This window comes from Helicoverpa armigera, chromosome 22 (genome assembly GCF_030705265.1).
Source record: "Helicoverpa armigera isolate CAAS_96S chromosome 22, ASM3070526v1, whole genome shotgun sequence".
NCBI classification, from domain to species: domain Eukaryota; kingdom Metazoa; phylum Arthropoda; class Insecta; order Lepidoptera; family Noctuidae; genus Helicoverpa; species Helicoverpa armigera.
This window is the reverse complement of record NC_087141.1, coordinates 6,909,700-6,930,949: the sequence shown is the minus strand read 5'-3', so window position 1 is coordinate 6,930,949 and position 21,250 is coordinate 6,909,700. Positions and strand designations below refer to the sequence as shown.

The 21,250-nt window shown below is 36.0% G+C and overlaps 1 protein-coding gene across 1 annotated transcript in view; it reads right to left on the bottom strand.

The window, feature by feature from the left end:
- The window catches only part of LOC110380064 (ras-like protein family member 10B), a 62,151-nt gene extending 44,246 nt beyond the window's left edge, over positions 1 to 17,905 (bottom strand). Inside the window, exons 1-2 of the mRNA XM_064040293.1 lie at positions 17,560 to 17,905; positions 15,034 to 15,111 (exon numbers count right to left, since the gene is read on the bottom strand). Of these exons, the coding sequence (XP_063896363.1) occupies positions 15,034 to 15,103 (70 nt within the window). The 5' untranslated portion in view covers positions 15,104 to 15,111; positions 17,560 to 17,905. The remainder of the gene's footprint in view (positions 1 to 15,033; positions 15,112 to 17,559) is intronic.
- Between the last annotated feature and the right edge of the window lie 3,345 nt (positions 17,906 to 21,250).

Below are 21,250 nucleotides of genomic sequence, written 5' to 3'. Positions count from 1 at the left end.
ATTTTAATCTGATTTATAAGCTAGGAAGGAGATAAATGGTAACAGGTATCCGGCTGGTTTTTATTGCAATCACGATTATTTTCAAACTGTAAAACAGTGGACCAACTATCGTTCCACGACGTAACTGAAGAAACTTGAATAATTTAGAATGAGGGCCATTTCAAGAAATATTTTAAAAAATTATAACTTAAAAACATAACGAACAGAAACCATTTTATTAATTTAATAAAGCGAGAAACGGCGGTATCATATGATTCCTCATGCAACGTTTTAATGTTCTACATTTTGGACGTTTTAATGAGCTCTGTTTTCAGTGGAAACTGAATTCAGCTTAAATTCAAAGCGAAATGTGTAACATATTTCAAATTGTGCAAAACCAACGCTGAAACCTGTTTTCGCTGAAGTAAAACATCGAGTTTCAGTTAATTTATTTTGCATTTATTTTAAGGGTTGATTATTCTCGGAAATTGTAAAATACGAGTATATATACTGGTATTGGTTTTACGGATAGTCAGCCGGAATAATTATCCAAAATCAAATATTATGTAGTTCAACTGAAAGCCAATTAAATATGCATTTAATTGGCATCGTGAGTTCCAGTGGAACGGAATGAATGTTTTCTGGTAAAATATTGTTAAAGTAATAAGTAGTGTCGCAAATGAAAAAGCAACAAAGTAAACTAATTATTCTACATTTAAAGTTACTTTATATCAATGACTAGCTTCTGCCCATGGTTTCACTCGCGTCCAACGGGCACTTCGCTCACCTCTATTACAAATAGCCTTTTACAATATTGTTTTGGAATCGGACCAGCAGCTCTTGAGATAAGGGCGTTCAATTAAAAACTTACAAACAAACTCCATATCATCACAATGTAACTAAATGTACTTAGATAAATAATATGTTAAATTACTTCTCAACGTAACCCGCACCAATCTTATATATTTTTTTACAAAAGGGTGCTCACAAAATATACGTGACTTTTCTCTCAGCGTCCAGGTGCGCGATGAAGCCATTCAGAGAGGACTAACTTATTGCTCCATGGTTCATTTGCCTTGCTTTATCAAGTTTTATTAAAAACTTACCCAACCCTGAGGGAATTGATGGAACTTTTAATTAAGTTTTGATAGTAAACGGCGACGATATTTCATCGGAGGAAATTGAAGCGTTTGATTTTTTTTACGTATATTTTTATTACCTGAACTTTTAAATGGAACATGCTTTTTGGAATTAAAAATTGTATTTTTAGTATCCTAGGTGTGTAACTTTTTGTTCTGAATATTTTTTAAAGATTCATCATAATAACTTAAGCTAGTTTAAATTAAAACTCATCTAAACGAAACAAACATTATTAATTTAATATTGTAAATGCGAGATGAACTCTTCTCGTCTGTCTGTCCTGCTTTGACGCCAAAACCGATTTAAATAAACTTTGGTACTAAGTCTCAACCCTAAGAAGGGACTCAGTTATAACCAGGAGCGGGAAATTGATACTTTGGTACCCGAGTAGAACCGCAGGTAATAATGAAGAAATAGGAGAGAACAAACATATTCGTAGGTCAACCTACCAAATTCTCTCGTTTCCACACGTGTAGTACCTATAACCACAATAACACGACACAACAGGACTTTAAATTGACAACAATGAAAAGCAATTTTATTTCGCACTCGAAAACTAAACAAAACGTGTTTTGAAAACCGCTAACAAAAACATGACGAACGCGAAACACAAGATGTGCAATTGAAACAAAATGGCCGACCAATTGTGACAAATTGGACAAAAGTGGAACGTTCAATCAATGGGCAGAAATAAAAATATGAATGGTTTTGTGGATGTACGCGAAGTTAACTTTTAGACTATTTTCAATTTAGGGTTAGAGAGTTCATGTTGTTTAAAAATTATAGAAACAATAAAGTACTGGGTTTTTTTTTTTCAGTTCGATTAAAAAATATAATATTGTCAGTCAAATTGTTGATCGCTTTGGTACAGATCATGACGTAGTTACACGGAACAAAAAAAATAAGACTTTCTTTACCTGAAAATTTCCTCAGTCAGAATTAAAAGTTTCATATAACAATGAGTTTCATGAACAGTGTTCGAGAGAAAAGTGTTGCGCAAAATCTATGGACCAGTGCGAGAGCAAGATGGTCGATATCGTCAACGCATGAACCACGAACTGGACGCACTTATTGGGCAGGAAACCATCATCAGATTTTGCAAGTCACAGAGGCTGAGATGGGCGGGCCACCTTGAAAGAATGCCGGATACAAGGGCCACAAAAATAATGACAAGGGGGACGCCGCAACAAAAAAGACCAAGAGGGAGGCCTAAGAAACGTTGGAGCGACTGCATTGAAGAACACCAACCAAGAACACCAGTTTACCAACTGGAAAAGAACAACCAAGCTTCGTGATAACTGGAGGATGATTGTAGAGGAGGCCAAGACCCACAAAGGGTTGTAGAGCCAACGGAAGTAAGTAAATAATATAACAATGAATTCGTAAACAGGTTCTAGCAACACTATTAAAAACCTTAAAAATTAAGAGTTTATAGTTCTCACGTAAAAAGAAAACATTTTACCACAGAGAAATCGAGGAAAACAAGTTGCCATTTTCAATTTCCAATTCGTGATTGAAAAATCGTTGTTTTGTAAAAAGCTATGCAAAATCGTTCGCAGACTCAGAAATGTCGCTTCAGAATAACTAGGAATGTAACGCCAATTTCAAGTTTTTCTTCTTTCTAACTGCATATTAAATATTTGTTTATTCACTTTTATATTACAAGCCTTTGTACGTAACTATTCTGTATTGTGTTTGTATAAATTATTTTTGTGTACAATAGACAATAACAAAAAAGAAATTCAAAAATTGAGATTCGACTGCCGCACTGCGCTCGAACATAAAAACAAGAAAAAATATTGGACGCATTTTATTGCACACACCTCGGCTATAAAAGTTATAGTCTTTTAGGCTTACATCCTGCAGGAAATACCATTACGAAAACGAACAACTTTATTTTGTTCTTTTTCAGTCATCATCTGCCTAGCCTTTTCCCAAATATGTCGGAAACGGCTTCCAGTCTTACCGGATGCAGCTGACTGCCTGTGTTTTTCATGGAGCAACTGCCTACCTGACCTCCTCCACCCCTGGGCAATTAAGGCGATTATCACACTGCCCCGCATGATGCAGCGTAGTGCGTGGATGCGTTTTTTTCCGTTGTATGGAAATATCTCCGTTTGTATGGAAAACACGCATAGTCCAACACACTGAAAATGCATCCACGCGCGTTCATGCGGATCACGCACATACATGCGGAGAAACACGCACCCCCGCGCGTACGTGCGGGGCGAAACGCAAGGTATGGCACACTGATCCCGCATTGCCGCGCGTGATTTTGAATGGGCGTGACGTGTATATTTGAAAATGGAAGCCGCCGTGCGTGAATCTACAAAACGCACCTACGCGCGTGAGTGCGTGAAAAACCCGCACGATGATGCAGATCTGCACTCCCGCAGGAACGCGCGTAGGTGCGTCGACACGCAAGATGCAGCGTGATGCGGGGCAGTGTGAAGATCACCTAAGTATGACTGGTCCCTTTGCCCTTTTTCTATCTTTTTCCCTATAGTAGGTAGAATATATCTAAATGAAGCCATTTCAGAACCTACCTATGCTAAGCAAATTATGTTTATTCTTGTATACATTTAAATAGTAATTACTGCTTAATAAATTACTACAGCACTGAAAACCAAGCCAGTAATTTGCAAATAAAAACCCTTAATAAAGCTGAAGACTAAAAACAAATTGCTTAAAAAATATCAAAGCTAGTTATTACAGAGTCTCGTGTTCAAGGCGTCTAGTCTAGACATCACACTCATTTTAATTTACTTTATTTTTCATAAAAATAATACAAAGTAAAATGAGTCATTCTCATAAGATGGCTTTCAGTATTTGAATGTACTAACATCGCGCCGTATTTTCGTCAAAGCGTACGTAAGTCAGATGTTTTTTTTGACATCTCGCATTTCAGCCTAGGAGACCGTATGCTGCTTGACCGGACTTTTCCCAGTGGATGCCTAGAATTTAAGGCCTCCAGACAGGACCAGCCAGATGTCTCTTTATGTTACTTGAGGCGATTATCACACTGCCCCGCATGATGCAGCGTAGTGCGTGGATGCGTTTTTTTCCGTTGTATGGAAATATCTCCGTTTGTATGGAAAACACGCATAGTACAACACACTGAAAATGCATCCACGCGCGTTCATGCGGATCACGCACCTACATGCGGAGAAACACGCACCCCCGCGCGTAGGTGCGGGGCGAGACGCAAGGTATGGCACACTGAATCCCGCAGTGACGCGCGTGATTTTGAATGGGCGTGACGTGTATATTTGAAAATGGAACTCGATGACAGCCGCTGTGCGTGAATTTTACAAACGCACCTACGCGCGTGAGTGCGTGAAAAACCCGCACGATGATGCAGATCTGCACTCCCGTAAGAACGCGCGTAGGTGCGTCGACACGCAAGATGCAGCGTGATGCGGGGCAGTGTGAAGATCACCTTAGTCAGTTTAGACCACACTGCAGACGAAACTGTCGGCCGGTAGGTGTTTCTATGGTTGGTTGTCCTTTTTGAAGAAAGTCGTGAATCCATCAAACGGTTAAACTATCTACAACAGTCAACAGACTAATAACAAAGTTGCCCTGAAAACGACTGAACAAAATCCTAATAATAATTAAATCTTTTGCTTCTCTTAACACAACCCTAAAACTTGACCACTGAGACCGTGGATTTAATTTTATATTAAAATATTTTTACTGCTCAAAAAGAAAATACTTATTTTAAGCTCCGTAATTTACAAGATTTGTATCGCAGAATTTTCAATTTCACTTTCAGAAACCAATTTATTTTTAAAATAGCGTTTCATATTTCATTTTTATTTACGAAACTTCGGAAAACCTTCGTACTAAAGTTACCTACCAACGAAAATTAAAGAGATGGAAGCCAGAGATTTCAATTTGCCGAATTTGAAAGTTGGCAACGAACCTCGCATTTTGGGCACTTGTCGAGATTGGGCTATGCATAGTGCAGATTCTATTACCTGGCATAGAAAGTTTCATGCATGGATATTTACGTACAAGTCGAAATTTTAAGGTTTTACAAATCACTGGTGAGGTTTAGGAAAATATATTACTATGTCCTACTGTCTTTAGAAATCAACCGAGAAGACTAATTGGCAGATTTTGTAAACTTATTATACTCAGAATATTGTATATTTTTTATTTAAAAACATGTCTTAGTTTGGTATCGTATGGTATGTAAGTTATATGAAACCGATCGCAAATAAAATTAGGATGAGGCTCCGCAAGATGGATGACGATTTTGTAATTTTTATCAGCGTAGACACTAAAGTTTATTTTGTTGACAAAGACAAACACATCGATCTGTTACAATCTACTCTTGACAAAGCCTACAAAGACATCACAAACAAACTGAAATTACAAAATAAGTAAACAAAAGCAAAATATTTACCCTTTCAAAAACCGACACTCAAATATTGTCTCTTCACTTGTTATCACCAACTTGGCAAGATTCACAAGTAGAACTTTTAATAACTCCCCCAGACTGCCCGTCTTCGTAAACAATAGGAAATTAATCGAAAGAACTTGGCACCAACTTGGCCTTTTTGTTTATTTGTCAGCTTTTCGAAACTTGCGATCTCAGGAACGTTGTGTTCGAAGTTTAAAAGATTAGTTTTTGAAACTTTAAAGAGGTTTTGACTGTTTTGAAGTGGGTGTTATAGTCATAGACAAGTTTTATAAAGATTGAGTTTTGTATAGCTATTCTTTATGGGGAGTTTTGTGAAGATAAAGCTCTTAAGAATTTTAAGTATAACAGTTTTCAGTACGTCAATCTTATTTGATACGTACAAGATTTGTACCAAAGAATTTTTTTTCGTAAGAATAAAGTTTCCACTGAATATTATTATAGACAGTTTTTATGAACAAAAGACGAAAATGAAATAAAGAAACTCAATAAAGAACCAAAAACCGAATTTACTTCTGAAAATTGAACCGAAAAGCGCTCTGTACTGTACCAAATGTTTTTCTTAAGACACGTGTGAAAACTTCGTTGGAAAAAGTTTATTTTCTTAAGAAAGTACTCGTTTGAACTCGAAGCGTATCGTTCGAGGCCTGAGCTCAAAGAGCAAAGCTTAGTACTGCGACAAAAATAAACCAACAATAGATATTCTTATTCGACAAAGTTTTGCTAAAAGCTTCTCTTTGAGATGTTATCCTGGTACCTCGTGTGTCTTGGAATTTGAAATGGATGATGTTTTATGTTTTTTTAAGAGATATATGAATGAGTAACAAAGTGTTTGTGTAGGATCTTATACTTATTCATATTTTTTTATATAAATTTAACAGGTCAGGCCAGACTTAGTGGCTTCTGAGTACCCTTACCTACTTATGTACCACTGTAAGTCTGACCACCAATCAGTCTAACCAAGGGGTATTGGGTTGCCCGGGTAACTAGGTTGAGGAGGTCAGACTGGTACACTGGTACTCAGCTGCATCCGGTTAGACTGAAAGCCGACCTGCCGACCCCAGCATAGTTGGAAAAGGCTATGCAGATGAGATTAATTATATAAAGCAAGGTTTTCTAATTATTTACATAAGTTATTTTACTAAAATCAATCACTCTATTTTTAATTTAGACCAACTTCACGTATAAAAACAAAGCTAATTATTGGAAAAAGTTTTTCTTCAACAAACTTCGAAAAACAAAAAAAGTCAAAACATCAAACAAAATTGGAAAGAGTGTGTAAATTGCTGACGGCAGTTTAGCCAACTTTGTAACAAGAGTAATAAATCAAACTAACACAAACAAACCTATAATGAGTTGTTATATAGAAACTTTGTCATTGTGTGTGTGAAATAAAAGACCCGCTTTATTTATGTACCTGGTGATACTTAATTGAATTTGATTGAAAAAGTTTCTTCCCATATTTTAAAAGGAAAGCATATCTACCAGTCTAACCAAGGCGTATTGGGTTGCCTGGGTAACTGGGTTGAGGGGGTCAGGTCAGATAGGGCAGTCACTCCTTGCAAAGCACTGGTACTCAGCTACATCCTGTTAGACTGGAAGCCAACTCCAATATAGTTGGAAAAGGCTATGCAGATGAGACGAAGTTGTATAAAGCATTTTTTTCTAATTATTAACATAAGTTATTTTACTAAAATCAATCACTCTATTTTTCAATAAGACCAACTTCTGGCATAAAAAGAAAGCTAATTATTGGAAAAACAAAAACAAAGTTTTTCTTCAACAAACTTCGAAAAACAAAAAGTCTAAACATCAAACGAAATTGGAAAGAGTGTGTAAATTGCTGACGGCAGTTTAGCCAACTTTGTAACAAGAGTAATAAATCAAACTAACACAAACAAACCTATAATGAGTTGTTACAGAAAAACTTTGTCATTGTGTGTGTGAAACAAAAGACCTGCTTTATTTATGTACCTGGACTTTTAATTGAATTTGATTGAAAAAGTTGGGAAAATATTCTCCTTTTTCAAATTTTAGAAGAAAAGCTTATGTACCTACCCTTTCTTATTACTAATTTTGTCTTATCTATGTCAATGTGCCTGCAAACATTTTGCATTACAGAAAATAAAAACATTTTAAAACTCGAACAGAAAAAAATCAAAAGAGTTCCTAACAGAAATGACAAAGCCACATATCAGTGTTGCACAACATTGCTCAAATGTACCCCGCAGGCGCCGGGCAGACTAGTCCAAGCTGGCACGAAGCCAACTGTTGTAATGCTTGTGAACGTCCCCCCAATCGGTTGACATATAAAACTATGTGTTATATAGAAATACAAAATAATATTAGTATTGTAAAAGGGAAAGTTGGTGAGTGTGTGTTTTTTCAGTTTTAACGTGACAATGGTAGAATGAATTTTACTGATCGTTGGCTGTAATATAGCAAATACAACAGCATGATATGTAGGCAATTGTTTTATTCGGGTGCAGAAAGTAGTTTATTCACGATGTGGGAACCGCTAGCAGAAGCTAGCCTGTATCTTTGCATCTATTTATGCTACTAATACTGATGTTTGTTTATACTCTAAGGGCTCCAAACTACTGAACCGATTTGAAAACATCACTGGTGGAAAGCTACACTATCCCCAAGTAACATGGGCTATATTTTGTCTGGGTACGGGAAGGAAGTCACTCGAAACACGGCTGAAAATGGGGGAAAACAATTGGTCGTTATATAAATGAAACCTTTGCCAAACAAAAAAATGGCCATTCCATCTAACATATTACTCTCTTGTCTAGACTGTAAGACACTAAAACCTTTAGAATCCAAGATAACAGACTAATAACACTATATTATACCAGTTACGATAAATCAGAGGATTTCAGTATCTCGGCGCCTCTGAGTCTGCCATCGGCCGTTTGGATGCTGTCCAGTTCAAATCTTTGGACTAGTAAATCGTCTTCACGTGATTTGGTTTGGATATAAGCTAAGAAACTTGAAGATTTGGCTAGATTTCTATGAACGTTGATATTACTCATTGGTCGTGAAAATGATTAAAATGCTCAACCCTTGGGCTGTTAATGGCTTTACAAGGGAACAAATTCACGCACTCGAAAAAAAAAATTGATTACAATGATCAAATAATGGTCAGTAGCAATATAAACTTACTAGCTGGTGCCCGCGACTTCGTCTGCGCAGGTTTAGTATTTCGAACAATATGTTTACAAATTGTAGCCTATGTGTTATTCTGACGTATAAGCTATATTATTGTAAAGTTTCATTAAAACCCATTCAGTAGTTTTTGCGTGAAAGAGTAACAAACATCCATACATCCATACATATAAACTTTCGCGTTTATAATATTAGTAGGATAAACTATGTTTGCTCAGTATCAAATCAAAAAGTAACCTCTTTCTCGTCAAATTGAGTATCTTACTCTATATATTGTTTTTAATCGGCCCAGTACTCCATAACAAACGAGACTTTATGCAAAACAATACATAAAGATTATCCATTGATGGAAACAAAACTCATGATGGAAACAAAAAATCCTGGTCCACTACCCATATTTTCACAACTTTAATCCTTCAGCAAACCAGATAAGCTTGACACAAAACGTATCGAATTTACAAGGCTATATTTCACCGACAACATAAACTTCATTTTTCAGAAAACAATACTTTTTAAAAGAGTGTCTATGTAGATTCTTGCCGGCTCTTCTCCATGAGACCAACTTTTTGGAACCGTGCAACTAGTGTGACGTTTCATAGGAGCCTGCAAAGGCCTATCTATACAAATATTATAAAGAGGAAAACTTTGTTTGTTTGGTTGTAATGGATAAACTCAAAAACTACTAGACCCATTTTAAATATTCTTTCACCATTAGAAAGCTATATTATCTGCGAGTAACATAGGCTATATTTTATCCCGGTGCGGGCAGTAGCTCCCACGGGACGCGGGTGTAACCGCGGGAAAACGGATAGTTTGAAATAAAAACATTTTGATTTTGATCAAGTGTTTACAAATTAAAAAATTTCTCGTTCAAGTATCAAAGTAAGCAGTAGTTCTAAGAAAACAGCCGTTTATATTGTCAATGACTTTGTATCTTATAAATCCTGAATATCAGGCAAATATAGTACTGCAGAATCATAAATCATGTTCTTAAATAATGTATGAACACCTGCGCAGCTTTGATGATTAATTATGACTAGACTAAGCCTGCCTCCCGGGGTAGATCGTGTCAGTTGCGTTGGATATGCGTTCATTAATATAGGTGATTTGATGAACAGCTGTTCAATTAAACAGCCAGCCTTTTGGCCGAACATTGCTATCATTACGTTCATATAAGTGGTTTAAATGTATGATTCTAACGTTTAACATTACAATTAGATAATGCTTTGCTTAGCCAACTGGTCAGGAGCAAGAAACTTTTTGGGTTCTGATACCGAAAACACTTATTTTAGGTTTTTACATATTTTTTGTACAACCCCGAAAAAAAAACCTATTTGTCATTGTGTGACAAAAAGCACAAATAAAACTCAATATTGTATTTTTGTGTGTAATATCAATATTGTAGAAGAATGGCTAAGTTTATTTTAGGAGACAATGTTATCGTTCACTTATTAATATTTTAATTAATATAAACATACACCTACCATTACATATGTATCTACTTCTATAAATTACTTATGGTTGGTAGCCTTTGCAACTAGATCCATCTTACTGACAAAGGTAGATTAATTAATCTTACGGTCGCCGGTCGTCTACAAGAAAATTTATGTCTTTCGTCTGAGTTAACACAGGTGAAAAAATTTGGTGTCCAACAAAAAAAGAAGATAAAGGTACATATATGATAACCTATATCTAGAAGTGTACAGATATGAATAAATTAAACTTTTGAATGATATTTAAGTCCTGCTCATTAATGCAACCCCTTAATAATAATATAATAGGTAAGGAATTTAGTCCTTATAACTTTTTTCCTTCTCTTTGTAACCATAAATCTGTGTCCGTGATGATCCTACTGAACTGACTAAAATTGGGATAAGTGATCCCAATTTTATTTGGGGTCGGCGCAGCATGTTTCTCCTACCATACTCTGCTACTTGCTGTCTCACAAGTAACATTTTATTTATTTATATTATTATTCTTACCATATCGACTTTAAAACAATCCATCAATCGTTTCTAACGGTTCTTCATCACGTTAATGCTCAAAACCTTCCTCAAATAAAAAATAAATAAAAAAGCAGATGATGATGAATTTTTTCACCAAAAAGTTTTGTAGGTCACTAGTTTATCAAATGGTAGTTTGGTCCCAGTTTTTACAAACCATTTACCTTATATTCAAATCAGGTCTGCGGGTGACATTTTTTGATAGAATACGTTCTGGAAGGGACATATTTCCCGCCCTTCCTGTGTAAGTTTGAAGGCTCTTTTGTTGTCTAACGATCGAAGCCATTTGGGCATTATAGTAGCATTTAGGTATGGGGAACTAGCTTTTTCCGAAGGCCCACCCCCTTTCTCGAGGAAACTACTTCCTCTTTAAGGGTCAAAAGTTCCTCAATCTAACACTGAAAAGCTTGAACTATAGATAATAAAGTTGGTTAGGCCATAATTTATCTCCTTCAACATGATAAAGAGGACGTTTCTTAGTTTGTTGGTCTGTTTGCCCTAAAGGCTCCGAAATTACTGAACCGATTTGAAAAATCCTTTCACTGTTAAAAAGCTACACTCTTCCTGAATAACATAAGCTATATTTTATCCCAATACGGGCAATAGTTACCTCGTAACGTAGGTGAAACCGCGGGAAAACTGCTAGTATTGAACATTTTCATTTGTAACAAATTATTTTATACAAAATAACTACTAAGCAAGCATGTATTACGAAATACAATTTACCGTGAAAATGCAATGAGTTAAATTTAACCGTTCTGCAATAAAGGCCAGTTATAGCCAGCTAGCATCAAAGACTACTGAATGTAGACGGTTTATGGGCACAGTTAAGACGTTTAAGTGTACACTTAGAAATAGTTTCGGTTGTTATTTCTTGTTTGTATGGGTGCAACAGTTTGTAGTTAAATTTTAGTGTGTTGTATTTTTATTTGTTTTGTATTTACTTGTATATAGGCTAATAGTGGCTTAGCGGTTAAAGCACCAGCCTCTCTACCTAGTATGGGTTAATCACCAGCTAGTATGGATGTGAAAGGTTCAATTCCAGGTTCCTGGCTAGTTCCGTCCGATATAATTAATTAAATTTCTTAATTGTAGGTCTGAGTGTATCATCATGGACAAAAATTACTGAAAAAGGTGTAGAAAAACATCTTGACGAAACGAGGTACATTTTCGACACTGAAATTGTGAAGAACCGAGATGTTTAACGCTTCTTTCTTGTCTGTATGAGACCTGTGCCCTAAAGTTAGGAAAGTAAAAGGGCTGATAATACTGAATTAAGTTCAGAAATGTTTATGTACATTTCTCAATTTATTTTAATACTAGACGTTTTCCCGCGGCTTCACACGCGTCCCGTGATAAAATATAGCCTATGTTACTCGCAGATAATATAGCTTCCTAATAGTGAAAGAATATTTAAAATCGGTCCAGTAGTTTTTGAGTTTATCCATTACAACCAAACAAACAAAGTTTTCCTCTTTATAATATTAGTATAGATGACAATAATTTTAAAGAAAACCCGATTGCGAGAACCATCTATAGCGACCAATATATACGCTAATTAACTACGTATATTAATTAAATAACAATATTACTTAACAGAACCTTATAATATGTTACACCTGTCTAAAGAAAATCAAGGCTAAGTTACACAATATTTCTAACCCAATAGCTGCTTTAATTGCCTTCATCTCCGTCGGAAAAACGTTAGTATCTATAAAAGTTTATTTCTTTCGATATGCTAGATAATTTTTAAGTAGTATTTTGCGGTTTCATAGTGGATATTTTCCCTAGAATCAGAAATTCCATTAAAATCGATAAAAAAATCATTCTCTATCTTTCCTTTTTAATTCTCAAATTCTCAATCCAGATCATCACAATGTATGAAAATGAAATAGGAGGAACATGGTACCTTTTTGATTTTTATCCTTCAACCACTAAAAGTTTTTAATTATAAATCAGTGTATGCAGTTTTATAATGCGTTACCTACTTACTAGAAAAACGTAATTGTAAGCGAATATTGTAAAGTTTTTTTGAAGAAACCGAATTCCTGGAACCGTTGTAGAAAGTTTGCTACTAAAGGATTTCTTTCGAAGGATTACATTTCAAATATCAAATCTTTTCGTCCAGTGGTCGCTAGTTTTATTGGCTACGTGATAATTCATGAAAGTTGCCAAAGGGAAATCATGGTAAGTTAGTCTGATTTCCCCCGAGTACACCGCATTGGTTTTTTCTTCGTTGATATTCGATAGGTCAAAATTATGCTTGAACGTTTTTAGCATTGATAACAAACAGACAAAGTTCCTTTCGCAAAGGATGTATAGGATGGAGGAGTAAGGGTGATAGGGGACAGTAAAAAAATATTTCCAATTTTTTTTGTCATACACATTTTCCCGAAGTTGCAAAAAGCTGATGGATCAATTTTTAAATTACCACTACATAAGAAGTATAAAACAAAGTCGCTTTTTCTGTCTGTATATCCCCATGTCCTTATGTCCCTTTTTACGCTTAAATTATCAAAACTACGTATGGTTAAACCTCAAACATTTCCTTTTTAAGGTATAATAGGTGTTCTAATTAACAATACCTGCTATGTAGGTACAGTAGTAGGTACACCTTTTTCAGGCGTTTCAATTCAGATATTACAAACACACACCTGACCATTATAGCTCTCACGATATGCGACATTAAACTTCAAAAGCGTTGAGTTGTAACCAAAATAAACAGTTGCCGTTACAGCCAGTACATATGCGGTTCAGTTTAGTATTCCCGTCGCCACACATGTACGATTAACTGGTAAATATTAGTATTTGTACAAACACCTACTATGGTATGTATTCATCATCTGGCTAGCCTTTTCCCAAATATGTTGGGGTCGGCTTCCAGTCTAACCGAATACAGCTGAGTATCATTGTTTTACAAGGAGCAACTGCCTATCTGACCTTCTCAACCCAGTTACCAAGGCAATTCGATACCCCTGGGTAAAACTGGTTGTCAAACTGTCTGGCTTCTGACTACCAGTAACGACTGCCAAAGATGTTCAAATGATAGCCGGGACCTACAGTTTATCATTCCTTCCGAAACAGTGATAGTTGTTCTCGTTAATGTCAAAAGCGTTGAGTTCTAACCAAAATAAACAGTGGCCGTTACAGCCAGTACATATGCGGTTCAGTTTAGTATTCCCGTCACCACACATGCACGATTAACTGGTAAATATTAGTGTTTGTACTAGCACCTAACTAAAGTGCGTATTGTTGGTATAATAATGTCAAAACAGAGTGGCACAGGTTATCTATAGGGGTGTTTTTTATCTTACCTATTCGAAAAATATAAAATTGTATTTTCTTTTTGCAAAATTAAAATAACCGCTTTTTTGCAAAGTGGATATGGGTGTCTACTCTGTGCATCCTATCTTACGCACAACAGAACATATTTTTTTATGTTCTTTTTTCATTTATCTGTTTGAGACGTCAATATCTGAAATGGCTTAAACTGTTTTGACGGGACAGTAGACAGTTGCAGGTGTAGCTTGGTTCTATTTTCTTTCACTAAATCGGGTCCTGAAATATTTTTTCTTTGGTGCTTCTTTACGAAAGTTTCACCTCACTACGAACTACAATAAAAAATCCAAAAAGAGAACATTGACAGAATCCTTGCAGATCGACGGCCAACTTCCTTTGAACTCCTGAATGACGTAGATCTAAACGAATTGGAGTTCGCATTCCCGGAGAACTTTGTCGAAGTCGTCTTACGCGTCAATACACCCACAGATCTTCTATTGTCTTGAAAATTATAATGGAGTTTGGGGTGCATTTTGGAAGACAGGTATGAGATGGGGAAGATAATAAAATTTTTGCCAAGCCTGTGCTTCTGTTATGTTTGTTTCTTTTACAGCCAGTTTCTTCATCAAAAGTTAAAGCCAAAGTAAAAGTCAAAGTAATGTCTAAAGTTAAAGTAACGGTTAAATTCATTTTTTCTATGAATTTTGCTGTCACTTTAGCCTTGAAAAAACTAATTTGACCGTTACTTTTACTTTAGACATTACTTTAACTTAGATGAAGAAACTGGCCGTTAGTAAAAAGAAGGGTCCAACATGGTTAATAAATTTTATAAGTAAACATAATTTGGTAAGTATGCGTGTTGTCTACCAGCTGACAAAGTTGAAGAAGTGGTGGAATGGAAATTATGATCATGTAGTACCCATTTGTAAATTATTTATTGGTTGAAGTTTTGTGAAGCAAAATGGATGATCAACTAGAGATTTCACTGACTCCAGTTTTTATTAATGTTACAGAACTTAGGTGGTAAGTACTTACGTATAGTATACTTCTTGTCGGAATGTCGAGATGTCCTCGTGGCTTGGGAAGTACGCCTCTTATAACGCATTATGTATTCTGCGGAAGACATAGGACATGGTGAACATAAGGATACACTAGTAGGCTTCTATGTATTTCTAATTCCTTCCTATTCCTGACTACGCAAAGCCGTATTTTTAACCACTTCACTGTCCACGATGTCAGAAGTTAGTAAGTATGACACCAATCTTTGGGTTGCCTGTGTAACTAGGTTGAGGAGATCAAATAGGCAGTCGCTCCTTGAAAAACTCTGGTACTCGGCTGCATACGGTTAGGCTGCCTGTCCACCGGAGCGGAGCTAGGCTGCGGAGTGGAGAAACTGAGAAATATTAACCAATAGGATTGAGGAGCGGAGATTTTGTGCAATCCTATTCTTTAATATTTCTCAGTTTCTCCACTCCGCAGCCTAGCTCCGCTCCGGTGGACAGGCAGCCTTAGACTAGAAGCCGACCCCAACACAGTTGGGTGAAAGGCTCGAGAGATGACTGTCCACAATGTAGACACAATAGTCAAACAAAAGGTGTATATCACAGGTGACTCATTCGACAGGGAAGTTATTAAATGATAAAGAAAGTTATGAAAAGCTGTGAAGGACTGAGTTAATTGGAAGAAAATGATATGGAAAGCGGACCCCGTCACGAGACGGGACAAACGCTAAGAAAAAAAAGAAGTAGTCAAAGTGTTAATGCAGAGTAAAAACAAACTAAGGCATTAAAAAATTTCTTCAAAACCATGTTTTGGCCATCCAGTAAAAACTTAACTTACGTAAAAGTTCTTGTAAATCTGACTTGGGAATTTAATATATTTGGATAGTTTCGACATTCCAACTCGAGTTTTAAAGTCAAATAACAGTACGATCGAACGAAATTCAATCTTTAGTAAAATAGTAAAATTTTGTGCACCATTCGAACGGTTTTCGATAAAATTTTGTGAGCACATTTTGCTATCTTCGTGTACTCTACTAGATACTAGTATTGTTGTTATATTTGAGCCAGTTGCACTGAAGTCTAAATTAAGCTTTAGCTTTCGAAATATCTGGAAGCTTGTAAAAATGAAATCTTAAAAGAAATCAAACTCCACTTTTGTGGGAATCCATACTCTTAGCTTAATATAAAACATTTTTGGTACTAGGCTTAAACTAATAAGTTTGTGTTGTATGAGGGTTTAAATCGAATACTAAAGGTGTTTATACTTCTTAGTGTAAAACGAGTTTATTTCGCATTTTGGTATGATTACTGAAGTTATTGAAAAAACTGGCATCAGGTCAAATGATTTTTGATACTTTTTTCAGATTTGCAGATTATGAATCTCGAAAACCGCTAGTAGAAATACACCAATAGCGAGCATTATTCTATTAGTATTACATGTAGGTACTACAAGTTTTTCTAGGGTCTTAATTACATCATTATACACCTTTCGAAACATGCTCTCATTATTTATGAAACAAAGTCTTTTATAACGATGTCAGAAGCACAAAGTACACAGCATCAAAGTCTTTGGCATCGTGTTCTCAAAGATGTTATAACTAGACGTTGCCATGGCAACGGTGTAACGAACTGTCTCATACATTACAGGTTTATTATCTCGTTCATTTTGAACGAAAACAGTTAAGGATGTTGTACGCGGAGGAAAGAATGAAGCAGAGATGCCATAAGGAAGGTAGGCCAGGCGCCTTCTTGTAGGTCAAGCAACGTACGGTAGGCGTGATCAGTTACTAGAACTAACGAGACGGTTGTATTCCTTGTCAAATCAAAACCAAAGGTTGATCTTGATTGATTGTTGATTTCATTTTAAAAATAATAGGCTGGTTCCATAGAAGGCGTGTAAGAACGGAGCTAGTAACGTTCCTCGCACCCCAAACACCCGCATTTTGGCGTGCTACTTTCTTGGGAGATTTTGCGTTATGACATCTCCGCTAGTCATTTAGTTCTCTATGATTTTGTATATGTTTTCGTTTTGTCTTTTTAATTAGTGTGTCTAATTAATGAGATGGTTTTAGGAGGGCTGAGAACCGCTCTGCATGAAATTGCGAGTTCTAAATGAGACGTCTTTAAGAAATTATAATGTTAAGTCTAAATGTCAAGGCTATTTACGACGAAGATAAAGGGATACATTATGTGAATCGATGAAAAATTACTTGTTTTTCCGAAATGTTCAAATGAGTAGGTACCTATTTTTAGTCTAACCTAGGCTTAGATACTACAATTCAGTAATATCCGTACAGACTACACCTGTTTGGTACAAAAATAATGTATCCTTTAATGTAAATGTAGATAAAAATAATTAAATGTTTAACCACGTAGGTATTTTCCGAGCATCTAAGTACACGTGATCGAAACGAATTTTCTACACAATTCTTCACTTAACATCAACTAATTATTTGATAAACTGAAAGCATATTTCTCACTACGTCCAAATAATAAAAATGCTTTTATTTAATCACAGTCTAAAATTATAAAAATAATGAAAAACCATTCATAACCTTACCTTTGATAGCGCGAGTGAATTCTTCAATTTTCCTCGGACACAACCTACAGCACAACTTTTCGAAAATACTACAGATATGTACAAATATTTAATAGGAAGACTAATCAACAAACAGTCTAAAACATCAACAGTTTAATACTAATTTATTATCTGAACACATACACGATTTTAACGCTTCATTATTTGCTTAAAAACTAGATTTTTTATCCCAAAAATGTATTACAAATCATTAATATGCATTCAAAAAACGTTTCTTAGTTATAATTTTCACATTTTCATTCATTATTATTGGTAAAAACCTTAATTTGACTATAGTTTCGCTCCAGATTTTTTGCTTTGACGTTGTTTGTGGGGTTACCACTAATTAAATTTAAATTCGCAATTTATAGCGCTCCTCTTTCTATATACATACTTTTATTATCTTTTTAAATTAACATAGTCTTAGCTGATACACACGCTTCGATTATATTTTAATTTTATTTACTCAATGATATAATAGATTGAGGCAATAAAAAAACTAGCAAATAAATTCTTTACAAGTACCGTCAATACAGCAAAATAACGGTTAGTAAAAATTAAAACAGAAATGATCAGTTCTGTTATAGTTAAGTTTTCACCCAATTTACCAACAATTTACCCTTCAATCGTGCAAAACATTTACCCTCAACCTGGCAACACAGCACCACGCATGCGCGCCATTTCCCCGGGTTCGCGCCAGATGTTCCTACAGTTTTGGTAGTTTTATTGATCTGCGTGGCGCCGTAATACGAGTATCATTACCTATGATAGATTGACCTCCGTATCGTAATAGATCTTGGCCTATCTGTGCCAACAGACCTTTGACCTCGACGCTTTAGATTAAACTAGACTGGCTGGTTAGAAATGTTGGCGGCAAAATTTAAATTTAGAATTAGGTCAGGACTGGCTATTTGTTTCGTTGCTTTTTTTTCTTTTTTATCGATTTCCGATAGCTGTGAAGGTTGTATTGTTTTCTGGGTCTATATTAAGATCTTAGCATTTTAGTTGCGTTTCATCCATACAGAGTTTGGTATTTTCCTAAAATTTTACTTCAGCCGGATTTTCCTCCAAGGAAAAGGTGCATTATGTATGACTCCTAACATATTTACCTATATCAATTTTATTTCTATTATCCTGATTGTTGCACTAATATGTCATATATTTTCCTTATCCAACCTTATATTTTATCCTGATGCAAAGGAAACCACCAAAATTATAATAAATACATATTGAATAAAAGCCATTTCGAAAACTCAACTGTATATTTTCAGGCATGTCCCGAGTAAACTACTTTCTGCACTAGAATTAAAAAAAACAGGTTAAGGATGTCTTTATTGTTATAAAAATTAAGGATATATTTAATTGCTTTTCATTAAAAATCCTACCCAGTTCTCCGTTTGTTCGCGGTTATAATATAAATCAAAGTCATTTTAGATGTCCTTATTTAACTTAAAAAGTTCTTACAATTCAAATGTAATCCGATACACTATTGGTGGGTACCTATATTACGCATCAAACCGTCGTACTACAGTAGTAGTAAGTGTTCAACAGATGTTTAAAAGGCTGAAAAGTTTATCAGATTTAAGTGAATGCAAACGCAAGCATAATTCTTAATGAAGCAATCGAAGGTTTAGAGAATACCAAGAGACTTTCCTAGCTATTAATAGCATACTAATTGTTCATAGAGGTTATTCTCTGACTGATGAGTTATAATGATTAACTTATTACTGAAGAAAAAATGTAATAAGGAAGTTCATTTATGTCATAAATGAGTTCAAATTGACATTGCAACAGTTCAGTATGACGCTTTATTCAGCTTCCATATAATCGCATGTTAGACTATGTATCTGAACTTATTTATTGTCATTTATTTATTTAGAACATATAATTTACATTTTTAAATATTAAATATAAACTTATATTATTTAAAGGAGAAATATGTGTTTTTAATTTTAATTTTTGAAAATTCTTACACTTTTGGGAATTTACGCTATCCTCGGATGACAATGACTATATTTTATCTGAATTTACGCGTACAAAGATAATATACATACACACACACAAGCAAGGCCCAACCGCTTTAGTGAGATAAAATTCCATATATCAGGTGATATAGTGGCCAAATGCATGTTTACCATGTCAAAGTCAAAGTTAAAAACGTTTATTGAAACTAGGCTAGTTTTTAGCATTTTTTCACGTCAAATTTGCAAAAGGACAGCAGCCCTAAAACGCCCCCCTTTCACCACTTCCTAGTGTTATGGCTGGGAAGAAGAAGTGGTGAAGAACAAACTTCCCAGCAACACATGAATAGTAAAAGATGATGAGATATACCAGATGTGTACCTTAGAAGAATTTACGAAGAGACATCATTTTGTAATACTTAGGTACTATTTTATCATTTATTTATTTTCTAACATATGATTTACATTTTTAAATATTAAATATAAAAATAAAAAACATTTAAAAATATAAAAAATAGGTTGCCACCGATATCGGGCACAGGGTCCAAGGTACCGGTGGTTAGGGTCCCAGAGACAGAAACCTCCTCACAATACGTGCCGTATCAAGGAGTACTGCCTTCTGAATCAGTCCCTTGATCCAGCCGCCCAACGAGAGCCTCCTGAGGTGTTCGTCGAGGCTCTTGGCTATTAAACCATTGGCCGTAACGACAATCGGCACAACAACAGCCGTGTCGACACTCCACATGGCGACAACCTCGTGCGCTAAGTCGAGATACTTTATTTGTTTCTCTTTCTCAGCTTTCACAAGGTTCTCGTCATGCGGAACGGCGACATCGACTATCATCGCGCGGCGCGCTAATCGATCTATCACCACAATATCAGGCTTATTGGCTACAATAGTCCTGTCAGTGATGATAGATCGATCCCAGTACAACGTGATATGGTCCTTTTCGAGAACTGGGTCGGGCGCATACCTGTAGTACGGTACCTCAAGGTCTACAAGGTTGTATTGCAGAGCAAGCTGCTGGTGGATAATCTTGGCCACTTGGTTATGTCTGTGCAAATATTCACCATTAGCCAAACGAGAACAACCAGATATAATATGTCTGATAGACTCACCCGGATGGTGACATGCCCGACATATGTCAACCGTCCCGTCTTTCACGATATATCTCCGGTAGTTATTCGTAAGGATAACTTCGTCCATAATTGCACATACAAACCCTTCGGTTTCTCCAAACAAGTCACCGAAGCGTAGCCAAGATACGGACGCATTGAAGTCTACATCGGGGCCATGAAGAGCCCCGAAGAAGCGTCCGTGTAGCTGTTTGCTCTGCCATACTTCCTTGCGATCATGGGTAGTTAGTACCACAGGTCTGCGCCAGTTCTCATTTGCCAACGATAGCGGGTGAGTCCTTTGTCCACTGCTACCATATCACGATGCATACCCACGTCGCTTTTGAGAAGATATTCTCTGAGACTGCACACCTCGCGGTTGTGGAGCGTCTTTGCATTTAAAAAGCCTCGGCCTCCACATTTCCGTGGGATGTACAGTCTCATCACCGACGATCGTGGGTGATGCATTCGTTCTGCGGTCAGCAGTGTGCGGACTCTCCTATCCAAGGCATCCAATTCAGTTTGAGTCCATTTGAGTATGCCGAAGGAGTACATCAGGACTGGCATGACCCAACCATTATAGGCGCGAACCTTGT